The following is an 18,845-nucleotide window of genomic DNA, read 5'->3' on the forward strand; positions in this document are numbered from 1 at the left end:
CAAGTGACCGGGGCAGTCTCTGGGTAAAGGGTTGGTACGACCTGTGGCGGCTGATGGTAGACGTGAGCTCCCAGGTGAGCAGACGAGAGTCTCTGGATAAACGGGTGGTCACAGCATGTGACGGCGGAGCCTCCAGGAAGACCAACAGACAGGCGGCAGATGAGCGCTCCCAGGTGAGCGGGCAGAAGTCTCTGGACAGGCGGGTGGTCACAGCACGTGACGGCAGAGCCTCCAGGTAGGCTAGCAGACAGGCAGATGAGCGCTCCCAGGTGAGCGGGCAGGAGTCACTGGACAGGCAGGTGGTCACAGCACGTGACGGCAGAGCCTCCAGGTAGGCTAGCAGGCAGGTAGCAGATGTGCGCTCCCAGGTGAGCGGGCAAGCTGGTCCTTAGACAGACTGACAGGAGTAGTAAGGCAGACCGTCGGACCTCAGGCTAGCAAGCAGGTAGCAGAATATCAGGCAGGAATAAGACAGCAAGCTGGCAGGAATCTGGCAGGTATCTGGCAGGTAACTGGCAACGGGACCTGAGGGCTGAAGCAGAGTAGTGAACAGTGCAACAACATTGCTCGGGCACCTCCATTTTGGAGGAGGTGCCTTATATATGGTGAAGTCCTCCGGCCATTGGCCGGGGACTCCTTAGGACGGCGCGCGCGGCCCCTTTAAGAGGGAGGGAGAGCGCGCACCCTAAGCACAGTGGCCGGGAAGGAGCGCACGCTGCCAGCAGAGCGGGAGGAGGACGCCGGGCACGGAGCAGAGAGGTGAGGGGAACAGCGTCCCTGCCTAGCAGAGGGCAGGGACGCCGGCGCTACAAACAGAGTAATGTAGAAGACAGAGGACGGGTCTAGGAGGAGGAGGACAGAGTAATGTAGAAGGCAGAGGACGGGTCTAGGAGGAGGAGCACAGAGTAATGTAGAAGGCAGAGGACGGGTCTAGGAGGAGGAGCACAGAGTAATGTAGATGGCAGAGGATGGGTCTAGGAGGAGGAGCACAGAGTAATGTAGAAGGCAGAGGACGGGTCTAGGAGGAGGAGCACAGAGTAATGTAGAAGGCAGAGGACGGGTCTAGGAGGAGGAGCACAGAGTAATGTAGAAGGCAGAGGACGGGTCTAGGAGGAGGAGCACAGAGTAATGTAGAAGGCAGAGGACAGGTCTAGGAGGAGGAGCACAGAGTAATGTAGAAGGCAGAGGACAGCTCTAGGAGGAGGAGCACAGAGTAATGTAGAAGGCAGAGGACAGGTCTAGGAGGAGGAGCACAGAGTAATGTAGAAGGCAGAGGATGGGTCTAGGAGGAGGAGCACAGAGTAATGTAGAAGGCAGAGGTCAGGTCTAGGAGGAGGAGCACAGAGTAATGTAGAAGGCAGAGGACAGGTCTAGGAGGAGGAGCACAGAGTAATGTAGAAGGCAGAGGACGGGTCTAGGAGGAGGAGCACAGAGTAATGTAGAAGGCAGAGGACGGGTCTAGGAGGAGGAGCACAGAGTAATGTAGATGGCAGAGGATGGGTCTAGGAGGAGGAGAACGGAGAATTGTCTGTTGGCAATGGTAAGTTGTTAGTAATTGTTTATGGTGAGGTTGGGGAGGAGAAGGGATGGGGTCTAGTACACAAGTGGCAAGGAGTGATTTGGAGAGGAGTAAATCTTTCTTCAGTGATGTGGGGAGGAAGGTTATGGGGGAAGGGTATTGGTCGGGTATCCGGAGGGATGTGAGGAGGACACGCTTCGTGTAGAAGTCCATGTAAGTGTCCTGAGTGGGAGGGATATGACAGGATGCATTTGGTGTAGGACTCCATGTATAGTCCCCACATGTGGACTTATGGCTTCTATGTCTGAGTGCTGGCTGTAGGATGGGGATGGATGTCCATATTAGCGCACATTCCCCCTGTGCACATTCCCCCCCATGCACCTACGGGGTTAATCCGGCTTCATTCCCCGCTGATTGACCTGTGCCCTCCTTGAATGATTTCATTGGCAGAGTCTCCAGCCTGCAGAGAGGAAGTGGAGAAACAGAGGGAGGAAGCAGAGAAGAGGCTGAGCCCCAGGGTCTGCAACTCTCAGGGTATGTGCGACTTATTCCAGGGCAGGGTTTAGGACAGGGACCCCCAGCCTTCACCCCAGTAAGATGCATTTTGTCACTTCTTCTTCATTGTAATCCACTTTTCAGGGCTCGTCACCTAAACTTATTTGCTCGGAGCTCAGGAGTCCGATCCCGACCCCCTAGACGAGAGGAAGGGATTAAATCCATTCTGCGAGTCCCTGTATTCCTGAGGATTGCATCTGCAGCGCAGATGTTAAAACTCATCAGTTTACAGAAAGTCTCAGTGTAGTGGGGCCCTGATAAGTAGCAGCTATCTGGGGACCCCCAGAGACTGGACACTGCTGTGTTATTAACCCCTTACCGCCTCCTGTGGGACTATGCTGGTATCTGTATAGAGACCCAGGAAGCTAGCCCCCATTGCGTTTCACAGCCGGTTCTTATAGCCGTCCTGATGATTAATATTCATTTCTTATTGCCCTGAAGAAAAGACCTGACTGTGAGGCAATGATAGAAAGCGGGTGTGAATAGGGCCATGCGAGGGGGCCGGCCACGCTGCATGTGTCTGCACAGCCGGGGACCTTGCCCTTAGGACTTGGCAGCTGCAATTTTCAGCAGATCTCAGATCACATCTCTCTCCTGTCCTCCGTTACAATGTGTTAGTCAGGGATCCGGTTGCTTCTCTCACAGAGGATTGTCTGGACTTCTCAGCTGTGAGGAGCATTAGGTCAGGATGGGTTTCAGCCTTCAGAAGTACAGGAGACCTCCGGTCAGTGATGGCGAGCAGAAGATATTTAGATGACTGAGCCATCTCCTTTAAGAATTACTTTCATTTCTTGCAGAGCGCCATGTCTGACTACTTTCTCCGACTCTACAAGGACTCTGACTACCATGAGGCCAGGGACCTGTTTGCTAGTGGACTTAAGGAGCACATCAATAAAGCCTTCCGGCACGCCCTATGCCTGACGCACGTTTGGCTTCCAGGATTGGCCACGATAACCCTCCCTGCGCTAAACCTCATGCCTGTGACTACCTTCGTTCTTGTGGTTGCCCTGGGTCTAATCGCTCTGTGGTGTTGTACCCGTTACATGTACACGTCATACATAGATCATGCCCTCTCCAACGACATGTTGGACATTAGGAAATATTACCTGCAGCGGGACGGGTACTGCTTTTGGGTGGCGGAATCTACAAGAGGGGAGTTCATGGGAATGATTGCCGCTCTCCCTTCTTCTGACCCCGGAGGAGAAAAACATCTGGAACTGAGACGACTCTCGGTGGTGAAGCAGCACAGGGGCAAAGGGGTCGGCAAAGTCTTGTGCAGGATGCTCATTGACTTTGCCCGAAAGAGAGGCTATGAGGCGGTGGTCCTGACCACCACGTTACCGCAGAGGGAGGCCTGCAAAATGTATGAGAAGCTTGGCTTCAGGCTGATAGATGACTATTACTACCCTAACCTGCTGAGCAGAGTCGTAGACTTCAGGGTCCTGGCCTATCAGTATGACATCCCAGCAGCATAAAAGTGATACTGATCTGGAGTAGGACACACCAAGCGTACATACCCCTCTTCACACGGCCCGGACACTCCGAGCCTTTATATCCCGCTTCACAAAGCCCAGATCCTCCGAGCCTACAAAGCCCGGATCCTCCGAGCCTACAAAGCCCGGACACTCCGAGCCTACATACCCTGCTTCACAAAGCCCGGACACTCCGAGCCTACATACCTCACTTCACAAAGCCCGGACCCTCCGAGCCTACAAAGCCCGGACACTCCGAGCCTACATACCCCGCTTCACAAAGCACGGACACTTCGAGCCTAGAAAACCCGGACACTCCGAGCCTACATACCCCATTTCACAAAGCCGGGACCCTCCGAGCCTACAAAGCCCGGACACTCCGAGCCTACAAAGCCCGGACACTCCGAGCCTACATACCCTGCTTCACAAAGCCTGGACCCTCCGAGCCTACAAAGCCCGGACACTCCAAGCCTACATACCCTGCTTCACAAAGCCTGGACCCTCCGAGCCTACATACCCTGCTTGACAAGAATACAATGATATATCTTCCATTGTCCTTCCAATATTTCACTATATTTCTTCATTACAAGAACCGGAGTCATTGTGGTTTGTGAACTTTTCAGAAAGTTAAACCTAAATCCAAGATCCTCGATGGTCCAGAGGTTTCATGGGTGTTCTTTGTGGTCTAGTAGTGGGGGTAGTTTTATAAAAAGTCCAGGTGTCATTCATATTGCTCCTGGTGGTCCAGAGGTTTCATGAATATTGATGTCATTTCATAATTTTCCTGTTGATCTTTATCATTGATGATCATGTAATTTTAATAACATGCCTGGCGGTCGATTGGTTATTTCTAGTGTCCTTGATAGTAATGGTGTTTCTTACATCTCCAATGGTGCTGTGGTTTATAGTTGAAAGGCTAATTGGGGGGTCAATAGTTATCTCTAATATTCCTGGTGATCCAGTGTTTGTTTTAGTGCCCATAGTCATTCAGTAGTATTTTTAATGTCTCTGGTTGTGCATTTTGTAGTTAATATACCCACGGTAGTCCCAGGACTCGTCACTGTCAGTGGTGATGCAGTGGTATTAATGACCTGGACCTGGGTAATACATTGGTACTTATGTCGCTGGTGCCCCACAGTTCTCTCTAATAAAGCATTTGATCCAGTGGTATTTCTAATGTCCCTGGTGGTAGAGAGGTAATGTCCCTGGCACTCACATGTATCTGTAATGTCCATGGTGGTGTTCCGGTGGTCCTTATACTGTCACTGGTAGCCACAGCTATTGCTAATATCCCTGGTTATACAGTGTTATTTATAAAGTCCCTGGTGGTGCAGTGGTATTTCTAATCTCCTGGTAGTCACAGATTTCCTTGGTGGTTCTATAGTCCCTGATTCCCTGGGGATGTCTTATCTATCCAGGTCCAGAAATATGACGGAGCTACAAAGAAATCAGCTTGTGACTGCCGTCATGAGAATCCGAATACAACCAGACTAAATCTCCGCTTCTTGTAATGAATCCACACACGATGAATCGGACAGTGCCGTGAATGCAGTACAGTGCCGTGAATCCAGTACAGTGCCGTGAATCCAGTACTGGGCCTTGAATCCAGTACAGTGCAGTCAATCCAGTACTGGGCCGTCAATCCAGTACTAGGCCGTCAATCCAGTACAGTGCCGTGAATCCAGTACTAGGCCGTGAATCCAGTACAGTGCAGTCAATCAAGTACTGGGCCGTGAATCCAGTACTGGGCCGTGAATCCAGTACAGTGCCTTGAATCCAGTACTGGGCCGTGAATCCAGTACTGGGCCTTGAATCCAGTACAGTGCCTTGAATCCAGTACTGGGCCGTGAATCCAGTACTGGGCCGTGAATCCAGTACAGGGCCGTGAATCCAGTACAGTGCAGTGAATCCAGTACAACGCCGTGAATCCAGTACAGGGCCGTGAATGCAGTACAGTGCCTTGAATCCAGTACTGGGCCGTGAATGCAGTACAGTAACGTGAATCCAGTACTGGGCCTTGAATCCAGTACAGTGCCTTGAATCCAGTACTGAGCCGTGAATCCAGTACAGTGCCTTGAATCCAGTACAGGGCCGTGAATCCAGTACAGGGCCGTGAATCCAGTACAGGGCCGTGAATCCAGTACAGGGCCGTGAATGCAGTACAGTGCCGTGAATGCAGTACAGGGCTGTGAATGCAGTACAGTGCCGTGAATCCAGTACAGGGCCGCGAATGCAGTACAGGGCCGTGAATCCAGTACTGGGCCGTGAATGCAGTACTGGGCCGTGAATGCAGTACAGGGCCGTGAATCCAGTACAGTGCCGTGAATCCAGTACAGGGCCGTGAATGCAGTACAGGGCCGCGAATCCAGTACAGGGCCGCGAATCCAGTACAGGGCCGCGAATGCAGTACAGGGCCGCGAATGCAGTACAGGGCCGTGAATGCAGTACAGGGCCGTGAATCCAGTACTGGGCCGCGAATCCAGTACAGGGCCGTGAATGCAGTACAGGGCCGTGAATCCAGTACAGGGCCGTGAATCCAGTACAGGGCCGTGAATGCAGTACAGGGCTGTGATTCCCGGAGATTTCCAATGATTTATAGACGATCACTTGTTTTCTCTTTTTATTATGTCTGATTTCCTCTTATGGAGGACTATGATGGTATCAGAATGATACAAATTGACTTTACTTCGTTACACAGAATGTGATTTTTTATTTTTTTTAAATGAATAAAAATCTGATTTTACCTAAAAAAAAAAAAAATCACAAAAGTCAAGGACATAAGATGAATAAATGACGAGCCGTCCTACCTATGTGATTCAATTCTATTAATGACCCAGATGGCTCCTTTCAGAGCAGTGTAATATTCTGTGTCGGGAGCGTTTCTGGGCCAGTAATAATGAAGACTTTGGATATTTGGAGAGTAAAATAACAGGACATTGATTAGGGGAATCCTAATGGCGCCCTCATTGATCACAAGAACAGGGATCCCAAAGTCTCCTGCATACACGACAATTGCTATAGTAATAAGGGAGGTGGTCACACACGCTCGCTACTGGGACCCCCCATTCTCCGGATCGGTGAGGATCTCAGCAACCAGTTTCCTAGAAATTATACTTTAATCATATTTCCTGTAGATAGGTGATAGCTGGTGTATTTTGGGATATCCCCTTAAAGGTCATAAGATCCCAGAGGCGAAGGACACCATGCATTAACTTGCAAAATGGCACCAGGTACCTGGTCTCCTAATGTGCAGGGAACAACATGCAACCGCATTCAACTGCATTAAGATGTGCAGGAAAAAGCATTAGAAGAAGGATTTATTGCCTAAGGAACTGTTTTTTTCAACTCCAGTCCTCAGGACCCCCCAACACATGAGGTTTTCAGGATCTCTTTAGCATTGAACAGGTGAGAGAACCATTTTTTGGTGCCTTGATTCCATCACCTGTGCAATACTAAGGAGATCCTGAAAACCCGATCTGTTGGGGGGGGGGTCCCGAGGACTGGAGTTGAGAAACACTGGCCTAAGGGGTCGGAATGAAAGAATATAACAAGTTTATATTGTGAGTGATCAGCATCATAGATCTGGAATTTGGGTGCAACCATTAGATATGTAGACTATGGATGACCTCCGAGCGTGAATTACGAGCTGCAGAAGTATGTGAAATCCAAACCTGCATCAGTTACGAAGAGATTGCCCCCAGGATGGGGCGAGACTGGACCCCATTGTTGTACCATCAACTGCAGCAAAATAGAGAGAAAGTAATCGTACATTGTGAATGATCAGGAAAAAGCTTCATGTGGAAGAATTGCAAGCGTTGACTAATTGCATCTAAGCTTAAATTATGAAGTGCAGTAACATAAATAAGTGACAATCTATGTGAACTCCAAATATGACACAGTTTCTGTGATAGTAATATTAATCGGAGTTTTATTTCATTTTAAAAGAACATATCAGAATATAGTGGACACACAAATTTCTTCCATTAGAACAACAGACATCATTTTATATAATGTGGCAAAATAGAATCCCATCACTGTTCCTCGTAAGTGCAAAGAAATAATAATAATTGGTGGTAGAGCGAGATAAGTGGAGCTGTAGGGCAGTGCAGCACTGTGGAGAGGACAGATAGGCGGTAGACAGAGGTGAGGAGGAGATGTAGGGTGGTGCAGCACTGTGGAGAGGATAGGTAGGTGGTAGACAGAGATGAGGAGATGTAAGGCGGTGTAGTCCTGTGAAGAGGACAGGTAGGTGGTAGACAGAGATGAGGAGGAGATGTAGAGAGGTGCAGCACTGTGGAGAGGACTGGTAGGTGGTAGACAGAGATGAAGAGGAGATGTAAGGCGGTGCAGCACTGTGGAGATGACAGGTAGGTTGTAGACAGAGATGAGGAGGAGATGTAGGGCGGTGTAGTCCTGTGGAGAGGACAGATAGGTGGTAGACAGAGATGAGGAGATGTAGGGTGGTGCAGCACTGTGGAGAGGACAGGTAGGTGGTAGAAAGAGATGAGGAGGAGATGAAGGGCAGGGCAACACTGTGGAGAGGACAGGTAGGTGGTAGACAGAGATGAGGAGGAAATGTAGGGCGGTGCAGTCCTGTGGAGAGGACAGGTAGGTGGTAGACAGAGATGAGGAGATGTAGGGCGGTGCAGCACTGTGGAGAGGACAGGTAGGTGGTAGAAAGAGATGAGGAGGAGATGAAGGGCAGGGCAGCACTGTGGAGAGGACAGGTAGGTGGTAGAGATGAGGAGGAGATGTAGGGCGGTGCAGTCCTGTGGGGAGGACAGATAGGTGGTAGACAGAGATGAGGAGATGTAGAGTGGTGCAGCACTGTGGAGAGGATAAGTAGGTGGTAGACAGAGATGAGGAGATGTAGGGCGGTGTAGTCCCGTGGAGAGGACAGGTAGGTGGTAGACAGAGATGAGGAGGAGATGTAGAGAGGTGCAGCACTGTGGAGAGGACTGGTAGGTGGTAGACAGAGATGAAGAGGAGATGTAAGGCGGTGCAGCACTGTGGAGAGGATAGGTAGGTGGTAGACAGAGATGAGGAGATGTAGGGCGGTGCAGCACTGTGGAGAGGATAAGTAGGTGGTAGACAGAGATGAGGAGATGTAGGGTGGTGTAGTCCCGTGGAGAGGACAGGTAGGTGGTAGACAGAGATGAGGAGATGTAGAGAGGTGCAGCACTGTGGAGAGGAGAGGTAGGTGGTAGAAAGATGAGGAGGAGATGAAGGGCAGGGCAACACTGTGGAGAGGACAGGTAGGTGGTAGACAGAGATGAGGAGGAAATGTAGGGCGGTGCAGTCCTGTGGAGAAGACAGGTAGGAGGTAGACAGAGATGAGGAGATGTAGGGCTGTGGAGAGGACAGGTAGATGGTAGACAGAGATGAGGAGGAGATGTAGAGAGGTGCAGCACTGTGGAGAGGACTGGTAGGTGGTAGACAGAGATGAGGAGATGTAGGGCAGTGCAGCACTGTGGAGAGGACAGGTAGGTGGTAGAAAGAGATGAGGAGGAGATGAAGGGCAGGGCAGCACTGTGGAGAGGACAGGTAGGTGGTAGACAGATGAGGAGGAGATGTAAGGCGGTGCAGTCCTGTGGAGAGGACAGATAGGTGGTAGACAGAGATGAGGAGATGTAGGGTGGTGCTGCACTGTGGAGAGGATAGGTAGGTGGTAGACAGAGATGAGGAGATGTAGGGCGGTGTAGTCCTGTGGAGAGGACAGGTAGGTGGTAGACAGAGATGAGGAGATGTAGGGCGGTGTAGTCCTGTGGAGAGGACAGGTAGGTGGTAGACAGAAGGAGATGTAGGGCGGTGCAGCACTGTGGAGAGGACAGGTAGGTGGTAGACAGATGAGGAGATGTAGTGCGGTGCAGCACTGTGGAGAGGACAGGTAGGTGGTAGACAGATGAGGAGATGTAGTGCGGTGCAGCACTGTGGAGAGGACAGGTAGGTGGTAGACAGAGATGAGGAGGAGATGTAGGGCGGTGCAGCACTGTGGAGAGAACAGGTAGGTGGTAGATAGAGATGAGGAGGAGATGTAGGGTGGTGCAGCACTGTAGAGAGGACGGGTAGGGTGGTAGACAGAGTTGAGGAGGAGATGTAGGGTGGTGCAGCACTGTGGAGAGAACAGGTAGGGTGGTAGACAGAAATGAGGAGGAGATGTAAGTCGGTGCAGTCCTGTGGAGAGGACAGGTAGGTGGTAGACAGAGATGAGGAGATGTAGGGCGGTGCAGCACTATGGAGAGGACAGGTAGGTGGTAGACAGAGATAAGGAGAGGATGTAGGGCGGTGCAGCACTGTGGAGAGGACAGGTAGGTAGTAGACAGATGAGGAGGAGATGTAGGGCGGTGCAGCACTGTGGAGAGGACAGGTAGGTGGTATACAGATGAGGAGGAGATGTAGGGCGGTGCAGCACTGTGGAGAGGACAGGTAGGTGGTAGACAGATGAGGAGATGTAGGGCGGTGCAGCACTGTGGAGAGGACAGGTAGGGTGGTGGACAGTGATGAGGAGAGCGGTGCAGCACTGTGGAGAGGACAGGTAGGGAGGCATTGGTGTAGCGGCTGGAAAAAAGTATAATCCTCGCTGCTGCATTCTGGATAGATTCAAGATGAGAGAGTTTAGTGATAGGGAGACAGATTAGTAGTTAGTTGCCATAGTCATTGCGAGAATAAATCAGAGCAACAGTAAGAGTTTTTGCAGATCAAAGGTGTGAAAAATTTGGATTCTTGGAATATTTTTGAGGTGTAGGTGACATGAGCAAGTGATCGAATATAGGGAGTGAAGCTAAGATTTGAGTCAAATATAACCCCAAGACAGCGAGCGTGCTGCCGGGGAGTTATGGAAGAACCACCCACAGAAAAGGTGTTATGGGTTATAGGTTGGTTAGTAAAGGGAGGAAGCATGAGAAGTTCAGTTTTGGAAAGATTCAATTTTAGAAATAAGTATTTGATCCACTGTTGATTTTGCAGTTTTCCCATCTACACAGAATGGAGAGGTCGGTAATTTTTATCGTCGGTCACTTCACCTGTGAGAGACAGAATCTAAAAAAAATCCCGAAAATCCCATTGTATGATTGTTACATAATTAATTTGCATTTTATTACATGAAATAAGTATTTGATCACCAACCAACCAGTGAGAATTCTGGATCTCACACACCTGTTAGTTTTTCTTTAAGAAGCCTCCTATTCTGCACTCATTACCTGGATTAATTGCATCTGTTTAAACTCGTTACCTGTATAAGAAACCTGTCCACACGTGCAATCAATCGCACTCCAACCTCTATATCTTTGCACATCTTTAACACCTAAACATCTGTAATTTCTATTCTGCATTCTATTCTGGTACATGTCACACAGATGTCACACAGATGTCACATGGATGGTGCACACATACACATGGACGGCCAACAGAAAGCCACACGGATAGTAAGGGGAATGTCAGTATTACCCTCACCGGTCACCACTTCTCCGAATAGGAACAATTCAATATACACACGTGGTCAAAATTGTTGGTACCCCTCGTTTAATGAAATAAAAACCCACAATGGTCACAGACATAACCTGAATCTGACAAAAGTAATAATAAATTAAAAATCTATGAAAATGAACAAATGAAGGTCAGACATTGCTTTTCTGCCTCCACAGAATTCTTTAAAAAATTAAACTCATGAAATCGGCCTGGACAGAAATGATGGGACCCCTGAAAATAATGTGACAAAAGGGACATGTTAAATCAAGTTGTGTCCACTGATTATCATCACAGGTGTCTACAATCTTGTAATCAGTCAGTGGGCCTGTATATAGGGCTACAGATACTCACTGTGCTGTATATAGGGCTACAGATACTCACTGTGCTGTTTGGTGACATGGTGTGTACCACACTCAACATGGACCAGAGGAAGCAAAGGAAAGAGTTGTCTCAGGAGATTAGAAAGAAAATTATAGACAAGCATGTTAAAGGTAAAGGTTATAAGACCATCTCCGAGCAGCTTGATGTTCCTGTGGCTACAGTTGCACATATTATTCAGAAATGTAAGATCCATGGGACTGTAGCCAACCTCCCTGGACGTGGCCGCAGGAGGAACATTTATGACAAATCAAAGAGACTGATAATATGAATGGTAACAAAAGAGTCCAGGAAAACTTCTAAAGAGATTAAACGTGAACTTCAAGCTCAAGGAACATCAGTGTCAGATCGCACCATCCGTCATTGTTTTATCCAAGTGGACTTCATGAGGACAACCAAGGAGAACACCATTGTTGAAAAAAAATCATAAAAAAGCCAGATTGGAATTTGCCAAACTACATGTTGACAAGCCACAAAGCTTCTGGGAGAATGTCCTATGGACAGATGAGACAAAAATGGAAGTTTTTTGGCAAGGCACATCAGCTCTACGTTCACAGATGGAAAAATTAAGCATATCAAGAAAATAACACTATCCCTACTGTGAAACATGGTGGAGGCTCTGTTATGTTCTGGGGCTGCGTTGCTGCATCTGGCACAGGGTGTCTTGAATCTGTGCAGGGTACAATGAAATCTCAAGACTATCAAGGGATTCTAGAGAGAAATGTGCTGCCCAGTGTCAGAAAGCTTGGTCTCAGTCGCAGGTCATGGGTCTTGCAACAGGATAATGACCCAAAACAAACAGCTAAAAACACCCACGAATGGCTAAGAGGAAAACATTGAACTATTCTGAAGTGGCTTCTATGAGCCCTGACCTAAATCCTATTGAGCATCTTTGGAAAGAGCTGAAACATGGCGTCTGGAAAAGGCAACCTTCAACCACGAGACAGCTGGAGCAGTTTGCTCATGAGGAGTCGGCCAAAATACCTGTCGAGAGGCGCAGAAGTCTCATTGACAGTTACAGGAATCGTTTGATTGCAGTGATTGCCTCAAAAGGTTGTTCAACAAAATATTAAGTTAAGAAGAACCATCATTTCTGTCCAGGCCGATTTTATGAGTTTAATTTTTTTTTAAATTCTGTGGAAGCCGAAAAGCAATGTCTGACTTTCATTTGTTGATTTTCAGAGATTTTAAATTTATTATTACTTTTGTCAGATTCAAGTTATTTCTGTGACCATTGTGGGTTTTTCTTTCATTAAACGAGGGGTACTAACAATTTTGACCATGTGTGTACAAATAGATGATTTCACACTATCAGCATACAGGGCCTACCGGGGCAATGGTACAGTCTGCTAAGTTAGCAACTTTTCCCAAGTAATACTGTACTTCTGCACAGGAAGCAATGGCCCGGTTCACTCAGAACTTCTTTTAGGGGTGACAGGTGTTCCTCTTTGTCCCGGTGATCAGCATCTGGCTTTCAGTACTTGACCTACAAAGTTGGGTTTTCTCCAAGATCAGATCGCTCTCAGGTACTTCTACTGCCGTGTCGGCCACAAACTCGTTTCACTGTTCACGCTTACTCTTCCTTTCACATCCTGGCGCTAACTGCGTCCCTGTGTCATCGTCCCGGCCTTTTAAATTTTGCAACTGCACCACAGCTGTCACCTGACCCAGCACCCTCTTCAAAGTCTTGCCTCGGGGAACACACTCTTCATCCTTCAGTTCCTGCCTGTCCAGTCCAACCAGCAGATGACAACATTTACTTGCAAATGCTGTGGGATGTTGACTGGGTGTATCTACTACTCACCACCCCCTTACACTCCTCCTCTCTTTTAATTTGCCAGTCCTTGGGCGAGAAGAACCCTTACGCATTCTGATGTTCTTTGAGGGTGGTCCTAATGTTGCTAACAACAGAGCACAGTCGTGGGTCTTTTGTATGATGCACTGTCATATGAACTCGTCCTGTTCATACCTCGTAGGTGTGATACCAGCATTGACATGCTCGGTTCTAGGAAACCTCTCTTGGAACTCCACAGGGACACTCGGGACTTCGGGTGCTTCCTGCAGAAGTTCGGTTTCGGGCCCATCTTCCAAGTAGCCTGGGGTGGGAGCGCCACTTCACGGGATTCTGTGGGTACCGCAAACCATTCATCCTCATCATCAGGATGCCCCTCCCCTGCAGCATTTCGCTGTTCCTTCAGAGGTTTGGCCCTCTTCTCTTCAGACCGGCAGGGGCGGAGCATGTTCCAGTGTAATACCCTGCTGGGGTCTCTTCCTCTTGATCAGGTCGGACTTCATACACTCTTCGTCACTCTGTGGAGAGTCGCCTCCCATCGATAATCCAACTCGTCCTTAGGACATTTAGCCCGTACTAGTACCCAATCTCCCAGTTGGAGTGGCACTTCCTGCTCTGGGGCTACATCTGGATGATCCAGCTCCCCAAATTTCTGTTCCACCAGCCACCTCATTGTCTGCAGCTGATAATGATGTTCTCGCACCCAAGTACTTGGACTGCTTCTGGTGCAATCCCCTCCTGGTTCGAGTTCCAGTTCTGTGATTTCTTGGCCGCTCCAACCAAACAACAGCATGTATGGCTTGTACCCGGTGGTGGCATGGACTCGGCTTGTTGTACACCCACACTAGCTCTGAGACAAATTCAAGCCACCTCATCTTCCAATCCTCCTCCAATGTCCCTAACATCAGCAACAGCTTCCTGTTAAAATGCTCACAGGCTCATTCCCTTGAGGATGGTAAGGCGTTGTTTGGGACTTGTCAATGCCACGAAGTCCTGGCAATTCCTCCATGACTCTCCCTTGGAACCAGGTTACCTGGTCAGAATATATCCTCATCGGGCACCCATATATGTGGATACAATCTCGGCAGATCGCCCTGGCTGCTGACTCGGCCGTCTGGTTCCTGGTCTGGGTCACGACTGCGAAATTGGTGAAGTAATCGGTCATTACCAGGCAGTAATCTGAACTATTATGAGACTAACCAATCATAAGGTAGTTGACCATTAGCACTTCGACATCCTGATCACTTGGGTGGGGCCCTCTGTTCTGAAGGCTTGGTCAGTTCACACTGCTGGCACCTTCGGCAGACTTCTTCAACCAACAAGTGTAGTTGGGGCAATACACAAGCCGCTGTAACCACTGGAAGGTGCCCCAAAGTGTGCGCCCCTTTCATGGGCCTCTTTTGCCAAGCTCAATTCCATCTCTTCTGGTATCACCACCTGCCACGTGGTCCCGAATTCCCGAGACGGCTATATTCTCCTGTATTGCAAACCAGTCCACGTCCCTGATACCCTTCAGGAGTCTTCTTAGTAATGTGGGCCGTTACCTCATGCAGAGCGTTCAATATTGGGCCGCCGTCTCTCCTTCTCTCTGAACCAGATGGAACAAGTGAATACGCAAATTGCCCAAATCAGTAGCGTCGCCATGCATGTCCTCCAGGACTTTAAATATTTTATCTACTGTATCATGTTCTAGTGGTTGTTGGAACATAACCGTCTGTTGAGCCTCCCCATCTAAGGTCAGCAAGGCCATCTCCACCTGTAAGGCAGGTGTCATGCGCAACAAGTTTTTCAGTCTTTCCACCCAGTCCCATAGCAACAAATTACTCCCCGTAAACTTTGATAGGTTACTAAGCATAGCCCCCAGAGTAATGCTGCGCCTGGTGGACTTGGTCACTGACTGGTCCACCATTTCTGCGCTGTAATGTTGCATCCTGCCAACTATGCCACATGTAAACAAGGTCCGAGAATGCAACGGTAAGGCGAACTCGGTGATGACTCACAATGGATGTTTACAAATTAAATAGTAGGAAGCAAATAGGAAATAGTACAGATGACTATCAACAGGCAGATCGATACACAGTGGGTCTTCCTCGGAATCAGATCACTCTCAGGTATCTACTGTAGTGTTGGCCACAAGCCCCTTTCGCTGTTAACGCTTACTCTTCCTTTCACATCCTGGCGCCAACTGTGTCCCTGTGTCATCGTGCTGGCCTTTTATATTTAGCAACTGCGCCACAGCTGTCACCTGACCCAGCACCCTCTTCTAACTCTACCCTTGGGGAACAAACTCTTCATCCTTCAGTTTCTGCCTGTCCAGTCCAACCAGCAGATGTCGACATTTACTTACAAATGCTGTTTGATGTTGACTGGGTGCATCTTCTGCTCACCACCCCTTTACAGTAACACAAGGGTGAATTCTGGCCGATGTTGACACTGTGCACCATACACTCAGGCAGCTTTATGTTCTGTTTGTAGACCCAATCAAAACTTGAAGATGTCTTACACGATTAGTGCATTGGCCAATATCTGCTTAAACCTTCACAGGAACTGGGGCTTTATGCCCTTCGTGTGCGGAAGAGAAGTGGCCACGTATAGAGGGATGACTTTACTAGTGCATCCACCTTTCCTCTGCAAAGAGAGGACACAGGACAAGGACTGTACTATGCAACCCTCGAATTAGGTCTGAGCCCCCGTAAGAGGTTAACTGTAAGCTCTAGACAATATGTTGATAGTAAAGACTGAACGGGTGCCATACTCTGCAGTGCTGTACTATATACTGTACCGGGACAAGGTATGGCACGTTTTCAACACTGTTTTGCAGGTGGTGGGCAGTCGTTAGCACTATGTGGCTCTATTCTGGTATTTGTTGAGCTTCTTGTCACCATGTGAACACAATATGGCATTATGTGACCACTATAGGACCCTCTCTGGGCAATGTATCAGAACTATATGCATGCAGTGAGTGCTGTATGGCTTTCGCAGTCTCTATGTTCACTATTTATCGGGAGACTCTATGGCAATATGACCGTATGATTTATAGGCACACCCATGTATGTACATTTGTGGGCACGTGCGGTATATGACCTGTAGGATAATTTATAGTTCCCCCTTCTCTTGCAGGAAATCATGTCTGAATACCAGATCAGGCTCTACAAGGACTCTGACTATGAGAGTGTTCGAGAGATCTTTGCTGATGGCATAACTGAACATACCGCCAAAGCTTTCCATTTTTCGCTCCGTCTCCGACGCGTCTGGGCCTTTTTTTTGGTGACGTTCCTTCTATTCTCAAATATCACTGGCTCATTCCTGGTATCCATTTTAGCTGTGATCATTGATATTGGACTCCTATTTCTTATCCAGAAATACATCTACTTGTCCTATGTCCAGCAGAGTCTGGATGATGATATGTTGGATATTCAGAAATATTACCTTCAGAGAGACGGTTACTGCTTTTGGGTGGCAGAGTCTTCAGGAGAGATAGCAGGGATGGTGGCTGCAGTCCCACCAGATCATCCCGGAGGAGAAAGACAAGTGGAACTCAAGAGGATGTCCGTATCCAGAAAATACCGGGGCAAGGGAATCGCGAAAGCCTTGTGCAGGATGGTCATTGACTTTGCTCGGGAGAGAGGCTGTGAGGCGGTGATCTTGGAGACCTCATACCCTCAAGTTGATGCCTGGCGGATGTATGAGAAGATGGGTTTTAGGAGAATGAGAACTTTCTTTGCCCCGTATCTGGTGGCAAAATTCATCGGGTTTACGATATTGTTCTACCAGTATGATCTTCCCGTTCACAGGTGAAAAGTACAGAAACATCAAAATTCTCAGGTTTTTATACAGATCGACTGAGATGAATATGGAGATAGCTGAGCTCCTGGAAAGTCGTAGAAAGTCATTCTTATTACTCACCATTAAAAAGATGAAAATATAAAACTCTTGTTTTCCTTGTCTGTGAATTAAGATGTTTTAGCGGGATTAAAGAATGTGAGAGGAAGAGTGGGCAGGTCCGAAAGATCATAAGGAGGAAAAGACAAGCTACAAGGCCACGGCCAGACGATGCGGTGGCGGTGTGACATCCTTCCAGCCAAAGCTCTGCCTTCCCACATTGAGCCAAAAGCCACATGATTGTGCAACTAAATATTGGTGCAATTGGCTATTGGGGAGTGTGGAGTATCGGCTGCACCGTCTAGTCCTGCCTGTAACAAAAAAACACTCCAATCCAATGGCCAACATCTCTACATAGGAAGACTTGTGATGCCTCCATGATGGTAGCCTTTTATTAAAATTGGTCATAAATATTTCTAGATGAAAGTTCATTTTCCAGGACCCCTACCGATCTTCCCTGTAAATGGGGAGATGTACAGAACCAGGAAATGCCCAAATGGGTCCACCACTGTACCTACTGTAAGGCAGCGCTAGTCATCATACTGGGGGATACTCGCTGCACCGGGTCAATTAAAGCACACATGAAATGTCTTTCCGGTATTTCACAATGCAGCCGTTTATTATTTATCATAAACCGCTTATCACACATATAATGTCCACGAGCCTTTCCAGCGACAGACACGTCCACTTGGCTCCAGTTACAGCCTTCAGCAACGTAACTATAACAATGTCCATATATAACAATGTCCATATAGCGTACCGCTTTTACCTTTTGCCGGGTCTTAACGGTTTTGTTCTGCCACCGCTGTGGCTTTTAGGCTTCCCAGGTGGGGGTCTCCAGCCCTCGTACCTTCGAAGGCTACTGGTATGTCTTCACACTTGACATCCAGCCTTTGCCTTTCAGGACTCTTGTATTTCAAGCCTCTGCCCTCCAAGGCCACTGGCATCGCTTACACAGCTAAGGATCCAGCCTCGACCTTTCAGGCTCCACCAGGCTTCAACAGGCCTCACTGGGCCTCACACTCTAGCGGTGTCCCACATGGGAACAGGCCTCATGCCTTACACACACACCACTGTGTCAAGACTACCAGGGTATATATATCCTGTAGTACACACCCACAGGACCTGTGCTGATGTCACAGTCATATGATCAGACATTCTGTGCATACAGGACCTGTGCTATGTCACAGTCATGTGACCAGTCACCTGAGGGGGAAGGTACATGGTCAGCCCAAATACATCCTGAACCATTACCATAATGCCAAGCAAGCCGCTGCATTACATATCCCCCCCCCTCTGTTCAAACTTGTGGGGTTGAACACATAGTATACACAATTACCTCATAACCCACAGTTCACACAGAGACCATGTACTTGACAATTGCGCTGTTCAGCGCCTGGAACATTAGTCAACGACATTAGCCCATTCCTTAGGGACCTACCATCTGTCATTGTCACTGACTTCGTCAAGTCACATTTCCGGGTCGTAACTTTGTCAGACCTTCTCCGCTCCCAGCGGTCAGTCGTAACCTTGTCAGACCTACCCCGCTCCCAGCGGTCAGTCATAACCTTGTCAGGTCTCCCCCGCTCCCAGCGGTCAGTTGTAACCTTGTCAGGTCTCCCCCGCTCCCAGCGGTCAGTCATACAGCAGTGTGACTCACATGTCCTGGTATCTAAGGTCCGGTTCGACTCCGTACTGTCCCGTCCTCTATTGGGTCGTTTGTATGGGCCACTCAAACCTGAGTTACTGGAGGTCTCACTACCTCTAAACCCACGCCCAC

At 48.7% G+C, this 18,845-nt stretch overlaps 2 protein-coding genes across 7 annotated transcripts in view; both read left to right on the top strand.

Moving 5' to 3' along the window:
* LOC141164827 (putative N-acetyltransferase 8B) overlaps positions 1-18,845 on the top strand; it is a 213,201-nt gene that overhangs the window by 12,769 nt on the left and 181,587 nt on the right. The gene's annotated exons all lie outside the window — the stretch shown is intronic.
* Positions 664-17,091, top strand: LOC141164846 (probable N-acetyltransferase family 8 member 5). 6 transcript variants are annotated; one of them, XM_073650501.1, is made up of 3 exons: positions 664-759; positions 1,970-2,053; positions 2,872-10,592. In XM_073650501.1, exon 3 carries the CDS (start codon positions 2,878-2,880, stop codon positions 3,547-3,549), a length of 672 nt encoding a protein of 223 aa, XP_073506602.1. In that variant the 5' UTR covers positions 664-759; positions 1,970-2,053; positions 2,872-2,877; the 3' UTR covers positions 3,550-10,592. The 6 variants fall into 6 exon arrangements, with proteins under 6 accessions (XP_073506602.1, XP_073506618.1, XP_073506583.1 ...); XM_073650510.1 differs by lacking the exons at positions 664-759; positions 2,872-10,592 and adding exons at positions 1,456-1,540; positions 16,304-17,091; XM_073650492.1 differs by lacking the exon at positions 664-759 and adding an exon at positions 1,456-1,540.

The sequence above is a fragment of the Phyllobates terribilis genome, unplaced genomic scaffold (genome assembly GCF_046119375.1).
Source record: "Phyllobates terribilis strain yellow unplaced genomic scaffold, ASM4611937v1 Scaffold_1__5_contigs__length_1240528914, whole genome shotgun sequence".
Lineage (NCBI taxonomy): Eukaryota > Metazoa > Chordata > Amphibia > Anura > Dendrobatidae > Phyllobates > Phyllobates terribilis.

Coding starts and splice junctions, on each gene's coding strand:
- LOC141164846 (XM_073650482.1), top strand. CDS start 1,487: ATGGCAGAGGATGGGTCTAGGAGGAGGAGAACGGAGAATTGTCTGTTG. Junction 1,541..2,871: donor AGAATTGTCTGTTGGCAATG/GTAAGTTGTTAG, acceptor CATTTCTTGCAG/AGCGCCATGTCTGACTACTT.